The sequence below is a fragment of the Humulus lupulus genome, chromosome 2 (assembly GCF_963169125.1).
Source record: "Humulus lupulus chromosome 2, drHumLupu1.1, whole genome shotgun sequence".
Lineage (NCBI taxonomy): Eukaryota > Viridiplantae > Streptophyta > Magnoliopsida > Rosales > Cannabaceae > Humulus > Humulus lupulus.
This window is the reverse complement of record NC_084794.1, coordinates 184,172,879-184,180,862: the sequence shown is the minus strand read 5'-3', so window position 1 is coordinate 184,180,862 and position 7,984 is coordinate 184,172,879. Positions and strand designations below refer to the sequence as shown.

Sequence of the window (7,984 nt, the reverse complement as noted above, 5' to 3'; positions counted from 1 at the left end):
ATTGATAATAAAATGATATTACAAATAAATTGGGTTTTGAGAAATGGGTGGAAGGCAGCAATCGAGCACTCACAATATACGTCCAAGCACGAGTTATTGGGTTTAACTTATATCTCCACATGTGCTTGGCCACACCTTGTGAAAAAGTGAAATGAGCACCCAACATGCCTATTGTTTCTTCCACTTCAACAAAATCAACCACACTAAAATGGGCAAACTGATGATACTCATCATTAATCTCATCCAGAGATGGCAACCCATACAAGGCATTTATGGATTGTATGTGACAAGGGACTCGCTTGCCTCTACTAAAAACTTCTTATTGTGCACCTTGTTCCGGAAAATTATCGTAAAATTCATAGACTAAGGAAGAGTTTGCCTTAGTCGTTTTCTTATCCACAAAAGCTTGCCATTTTCTATCCTGGTGATTTCATAAATGGGGTTGTTCACATAGGGTTGGTCTTGGTATTCCATACCCCGTTCTAGAATCAATGAGCCCTCACATAAACGCTTATACAAATCAAATGCATTTTTATTGACAAATTTGTGAGCATCAAATTTATTTTGTGGTGTAGGTTGTTGTTGAGAAGGATTTCTAGAGGATGGGGCTTTGGATGATTGAAGTTGGTTTCTTTTCAGACCCATGATAACAATCTTATCTAAAACCCAACTTTTCTATCAAAAATGTGGCAGCACTTCCCCTTATTTTTTCACTATCCCAATTTTTCAAAACAACACAAATTTCTCAAAAATCACTACACAATCACCACAAAGTCTCTGCCCCTCCCAATTATGAAATTAACCCAAAATCAAAAGCTTGATTCTTAACAAAAAAATTTGTAGACCACTTACTTGTAGAGAAAAGTACTCCAAGTCTTCAATGAGTCCACATTACTTCAAGAACCATCTTGAATGGAGAATTCCCTTCCATTTTCTACCAAGGGTTTGGATTAGGAGAAATAGGTGATTTTTTGGGAGGTTTTTGGGGTAAAAGTTTGTTGGGTGAGGATTCAAGGAAATTGAAATGGAGAAAATTAGATGAATTTGTGAGAGTGGAAGGTAGAAAATGGTGAAAATGGGGGTATGGGTCGAAGTTTATAGAGAGAATGGGAGAAAATGGCAATGAGAATTGTGAAAATTTTTGGGGCTTTTTGCCTCAAAACCATCTGTTTTCAATGTAGCGTCGCAACTCATGTCTCTGGGCGCTGCGGCCCGTGTTTTTTTTTCTGGAAAAATTCAACTCCAAGCACCACTGCTCTCTTCCTCTGCACTGCGGCCCTTGTCTTCTACCCAAAAAGTAAAATGCCTCTGGAAGTCCCCTAGCTGCGGTGCTTGACACCTCCGCCGCGGCTCAAAATGCCTCAAAAATAAAGGGGCCGCGGCTAAACAAAATGGGCCCCGCGACTCAAAATCCCCACAGTAACTCTTTCCACGGTTCAACATTTACAAGATTAATTCCAAAACAAAACAAAACAAAAATTATAATTGTTCAAAAATAAAACAAAAACGAAAAATAAATTCTAGTAAAATAATTAAATGATTGGGATGCCTCCTAATAGCGCTTTGTTTAATATCATTAGCTAGATGTTTCCTTCACTTCAGACCGGCTTCAACATGATGATAGACTTGCCTTGATCAACGGGACCACCCAAGTATGACTTCACTTGTTGACCATTTACCTTAAAAGTCTCATTATTTTTGTTCTGTGATTCCATCGCTCCATAAGGAAATACCCTCACTACAGTATAGGGTCCAGACCATCTTGACTTCAACTTTCCTGAGAATAACTTCAACCTAGAATTGAACAATAACACTTGCTGCCCAGGTTGAAACTCCTTGCAAACAAAATTTTTATTATGCAAAGCTTTAGTACGCTCTTTATAGATCTTGGCGTTCTCATAGGCCTTGCTGTGAAACTCCTCCATCTCATTCAGCTCCAAAGACCTATGATATCTTGTTGTTGTGGCATGCATATTCAACTCCCTCATTGCCCAGTATGCTCTATGTTCCAATTCCATAGTTAAATGACAAGCTTTTCCAAAAACTAACCGGTAGGGTGACATGCCAATAGGAATCTATCTTGTATGGCCATAATGCATCATCTAGTTTCTTAGACCTTTCTCTTCTTGATCTATTGACTTCTCTATTTGAAAATTCCTCTTGACCATTGGTTTGAGGATGGTATAGCAGAGAGGTTCTATGAAGAAAACCATAATGAGCAAGCAAGGCCTCCATCATCTTGTTACAAAAATGGTTGCCTTTGTCACTTATTAACGCCCTAGGTGTGCTAAAACGAGTGAATATGTGCTTGTGCAAGAAATTTAGTACCACCTTGCTATCATTTGTATGAGTTGCAGCTGCTTCCACCTATTTAGATACATAATCCACCGCCAGCAGGAAGTACTTGCTATTGTAAGAAGATGGAAAAGGACCCATAAAATCGATACCCCATACATCGAATAATTTCACTTCAAGAATCCCAAGTAAAGGCATCTCATCTCTCCTTGAAATACTGCCAACTTGTTGACATTGATCACAAACTTTCACAAAGGTATTTTCATCTTTCCACAACGTAGGCCAATAGAAACCACACTGTAATACCTTTGCATCTGCCCTTGTTGCTCTAAAATAACCACCACAATGGAAAGTATGACAATGAGTCAAAATCGACACCATCTCATCTTCACACACACAACGACGAATAATCTGATCTCCGCAATGCTTGTTTAAGATGGGTTCTTCCCAATAATAATGCTTCACCTCATAATAAAATTTCTTGAGCTATTGCCTTGATTTCTCTGGAGGTACAACTTTTGCTGCCAAAAAGTTGACATAATCTGCATACCATGGCGCCACTAGATTTTCACTTACCTGAAACAGTTGCTCATCGGGTAAATGATCATTTATTTGTACTTCTTTGGAATTTTGACTTTCCCCTACCTCAAGCCTTGACAAATGATCTGCTACAAGATTCTCTGTGCCCTTTTTATCCTGAATCTCCATGTCAAACTCTTGAAGTAATAATGCCCATCTAATGAGACGGGGCTTGGCATCTTTCTTAGTCATCAAATACTTAATGCTGAATGGTTTTTATAGACAATCACCTTATTACCAATCAGGTATGGTCTGAACTTATCACATGCATACACTATAGCGAGAAGTTCCTTTTCGGTAGTAGCATAATTCAGTTGAGCGTCATTCAATGTTCTACTTGCATAGTATATGGACTGGAATACCTTATCCACTCTTTGCCCCAAAACTGCCCCCACTGTGTAATCGCTTGCATCACACATTAATTTGAATGGTAAATCCATGTTTGGTGCAACAACTATAGGTGTTGTAGTTAACTTCTCTTTGAGTTTCTTAAAAGCATGAAGGCATTCGTCGTTGAAGTCAAATGCAACACCATTCATTAACAAGATAGAAAGAGGCTTTGAAACATTAGAAAAATCTTTGATAAACCTTCTACAAAACCTTGCATGCCCAAGGAAACTTCTAACCCTTTTCACTGAAACTGGAGGTGGTAAATTCTCTATAGTGAATTTTTTTGCTCGATCTACCTCAATACCTTTGTTAGAAATCATGTGCCCAAGAACAATTCCTTCTTTCACCATGAAGTGGCACTTTTCCCAATTCAAAACCAGATTAGATTCCTCACACCACTACAACAATGCCTCTAAGTGCTTCAAGCATTCATCAAATAAGGACCCAAACACTGAAAAGTCATCCATTAAAATCTCCATACTTTTCTCCACCATGTTAGAGAATATTGCCATCATACACCATTGGAAAGTAGTAGGGGCATTGCAGAGCCCAAATGACATTCTTCTGAAAGAAAATGTGCCATATGGACATGTAAAAGTTGTCTTCTCCTGGTCCTCTGGTGAAATATCAATCTGATGGTACCCTAAATAACCATCCAAAAAGCAGTAGTAGCTATGGCCCGCTAGCCTATCAAGCATCCGATCCAAAAAAGGCAAAGGAAAATGATCCTTCCTTGTTGCCTTATTCAGCTTGCGATAGTCAATGCATATTCTCCATCCCGTTACAGTTCTATTCGAGATGATCTCATTATTGTCATTCTTCACCACAATCATACCACCCTTCTTTGGCACCACTTGCACTAGGCTCACCATGTACTGTCAGAAATTGGATAAACCACACCAACATCTAGCCATTTAAGAATTTATTTCCTCATCACCTCTTTCATAGTTGAGTTCGATCTTCTCTGAGCTTCAATGGATGACTTTCTATTATCTTCCATTTGGATTTTATGCATCACCATTGACAGACTTATTCCTCTAATATCTGCCAATGTCCACCCAATAGCCATCTTGTGAGCCCTTAAGACTCTATACAATTTTTCCACTTCCACGCTAGAAAGACACAAGGACACAATCACTAGCAAGGTTTCATTCTCACCCAAATAACCATAACAAAGGTGGTCTAGCAATGACTTTAACTCTAACACCGGTGGCTTTTCAATAGAAGGAAATGGTCTTTCAAGCCGTTGTCCCAACTCTTCATATTTCTTTCGATAGTATGGCCCATAAGAATTTACCCACTTGACATAATTCATGAGCTCAACATCATCACAATCATCCTCCTCAAGCTGTGTCAAAACCACCTCAAGAGCATCGTTGCTAACATTCATTTCAGAAACTGCCCCTTCTATCACATCAATCGAGTAACAACTGTCACTTGTTCTAGAATACGTCATTGCCTTGAACACATTAAAAACAACTTCTTCACCATGAACTCAGAGCCTCAACTCACCTTTCTGAACATCAATAAGTGATTTCCCCATGGCCAAGAATGGTCTTCCAAGAATAATTGGAACATCAATATCCTTTTCCATGTCTAGAACAATGAAGTTTGTTGGAAAAATGAACTTATCCACCTTCACTAACACATCTTCAATGATACCCCTTGGATGCTTCACTAACCAATCTGTTAACTGTAGAGTCACTATTGTCGGCCTTGCTTCACCCAAACCAAGTCGACGAAAAATAAATAAAGGCATCAGATTTATGCTCGCCCCCAAATCACATAGAGCATGTTCGCACTCAAAATTCCCAATAGCGCACAGTATAGTAAAACTCCCTGGATCTCTAAGCTTTTGGGGAAGTTTTCTTTGCAAAATGACATTGTACTCTTCAGTTAGAGCCACAGTTTCATAATCCTCCATCTTTCTCTCCTTCATAAAAATATCCTTCATGAATTTCACATAACTGGGCATCTGTTCTAACACTTCAGCGAAGGGAATGTTGATATGAAACTTTTTAAAGACCTCCAAACACTTGGAAAATTGCTTATCAAGAGAAGTTTTCTGAAGCCTTTGAAGGTATGGAATCTTGACTTGTGTTTAAACCTTTACTGGTGTGTTCTTGCTAATAACAGGTCAGTCTTCAGTAACCCCATGTTCAACCTATTCAGATTTTTCCCCCACATCTAAATTATGTTCAATTGACTGCTGTAACACAGGCTGATCAACTTTCTTCCCACTTCTCAGAGTTATTTCCTGACCCGCTCCTTCGGATTCACCATAGTATTGCTAGGCAAGTTCCCCTGAGACCTATTATTCAGCATGTTTGCCAACTGACCCACTTGTGTTTCCAGATTCTGGATAAAGGATCTAGTTTATGTCATGAACTGAGTCTAGGTATTTGTAAGAGTCAACAATGCAGCTTGCAATTCATTTGGCTTCTCTTGAGGCACTGGTGGTCTGAATTGTTGAGAAGATGATGCTTGAGGCATAGTGTACGCCCTAATTTTCCACGGGCTATTAGCGAGCTGAGATATGGCATAATTATATCAGCCACGTGGATACCACGTGGCTGGAGCTACTGTTGTCAGGTCCCACCTCTTTAGCTTGAGGTAGCCAAAGGTTTATCAAGATTATTCAAGGGCTGAATCAGAAATATGAAGACCGCAGGTCAAGAAGGCATCTAGCTCGAGGCACGAGCTGGAGTTGGAAGCTGTGATCCTTTATAAAGTCAACCACGCAATGTAAACGTGCATATATCAGACATCACATGTCTGATATATCCCTGAATTCTCGAACACGCCGCATGAACGTGCATGTTCAGGCACCCACGACTGGGTTGGGCCGTGCGGCCCATTATCCCCCTTACCTATTGATTAGACCACACTTCATTTGTTAGGTTTTAGGAATTAATCATGAATGTCACAGAAGTGACATGATGGGTAAGGAGGTCACGGGATGACCCCCCCTTTTACCAACTCTCAGGTGCCCTCTCCTATAAATATGGAGACCCTGGGAGTTGCAAAGGGTTGGATTCAATTGTGTAACGAAATACCCTATAAAGAATACCATAAATATACCAATAATATTGGCTAGTGGAGTAGAAGGATTTTAACCTTTGAACCACCTAAAAACGCATTCATGTCATCAGTTCATTTTAAGATCATTCATCTGTTTCGGTTCATCATTCAGCGCTAATCCCTTTCTCTTATTTTCTTAATTACCTGTTGGCGAAGAACCGCGTCAACACATAGATTGTTGTTGGTGCATGTTTTGAGGCATATTCTATTGATACTGACCCTGAAACAATGGTTGTTGCCCCTGAGTATTTCTCCAAGAGAAGTTAGGATGATTCCCTCACCCAGGATTAAAAGAGTTGGAAAACGGATTATTATACTGCCTTTGAAAGTTCCCCACCGCTTGGACCTGATCTTGGTCCATAGGAACATTATTATGAAGGTCAACTATTGTGCACTAATCAAAAGGATGAGGACCCCTACAAATTTCACACCCGGTGTGCATCTAAATAGCATCGGCTTAGACAGTAGTTTGCTGCAACTACTTAGTTAATGAAGCTACCTGAGTAGTCAAAGCAGTGATAGCATCAAGCTCATGAACCCCATCCCTTTTTCTATTATTGGTGGCTTTCTCATTCGACCACTGGTGATTATTCATCGCCCTATCCTCTAGCAACTCATGTGCTTCAATATCAATCTTGCTCATAAATGCCCCACCTGCTGTAGCATCAATAATTGTACGCGTAGTACCACACAACCCATTGTAAAAATCATGGACTAACACCCACTTCTCAATCCCATGGTGGGGACATTTCCTTTGCAGCTTCTTGAATCTTTCCCATGCATCATAAAGAGATTCCCCATCTAGCTGATAAAAATTATTAATTTCACCCTCAACTTCGCAACCTTGGATGGGGGAAAGAACTTGGCCAGGAAATTTTGAGCTAAATCTTGCCAAGTAGTAATGGAATTGGATTAAAGGGAGTCAACTAGCTCTTAGCTCGATCACACGGTGAAAAAGGGAATAGCCTTAACCTGATTGCATCATCATTCACCCAATTATATTTGAACGTTTCACATAGCTCTAGAAAATTTGCTATGTGCACATAAGGATCTTCTAAGGGGAGTCCACCAAACTAAACTGTGGACTGGACAATTTGTAAGATTTTTAGCTTTATTTCAAAGGTTTTTGTAGCAACCACCAGTGGTGTTGTAACGACTCTCAAAACATACAAGACCAAATAATGCGAAAATTTAAATTTTTTTGCTTTTAACTCATTGTTCCAAAAATCCATAAAAAAACAACTTTTAAAAGATCGCCTGCGCACACTTTTAGTTTAGTAAATAAAAATACAACTACTCTTCCACAAAGTTAGAACAAAACAATTACCCCAAAAGAAATAACAAACTTCCAGCTTTTTTCTTTTCAGAATGGTGATCCATCAAAAACCTCCCCAGGTCAAGCCACATGTACATATCCACAAGCAGACTCCGGCGTTCACTGCTCCACTTTGCTTTTGCACTTACCTACAACATGAAACAACTAGTTAAGCAAAAATGCTTAGTAAGAATAGCCTTTCACACAAATATACTAAACCCATTAACAGGTCGCCCTAAGGGAGTTATCACTATCAATCACTAGGGTATTGGATAAATCCCAACCTTATCATACAATTCTTAATAATAGTCTTAACAGAAAATC

General features: G+C 39.4%; 2 protein-coding genes and 1 non-coding gene across 3 annotated transcripts; 1 reads left to right on the top strand and 2 right to left on the bottom strand.

The window, feature by feature from the left end:
* Positions 1 to 1,598: 1,598 nt before the first annotated feature.
* Positions 1,599 to 2,018, bottom strand: LOC133814988 (uncharacterized). Its single transcript, XM_062247887.1, has one exon. It carries the CDS (start codon positions 2,016 to 2,018, stop codon positions 1,599 to 1,601), a length of 420 nt encoding a protein of 139 aa, XP_062103871.1.
* A 2,741-nt stretch (positions 2,019 to 4,759) lies between these two features.
* Positions 4,760 to 5,239, bottom strand: LOC133814987 (uncharacterized). The gene has a single exon (XM_062247886.1). It carries the CDS (start codon positions 5,237 to 5,239, stop codon positions 4,760 to 4,762), a length of 480 nt encoding a protein of 159 aa, XP_062103870.1.
* A 1,837-nt stretch (positions 5,240 to 7,076) lies between these two features.
* Positions 7,077 to 7,182, top strand: LOC133820286 (small nucleolar RNA R71). The gene has a single exon (XR_009886706.1). It is a non-coding gene; the product is annotated as a small nucleolar RNA R71 (small nucleolar RNA).
* Positions 7,183 to 7,984: the final 802 nt, after the last annotated feature.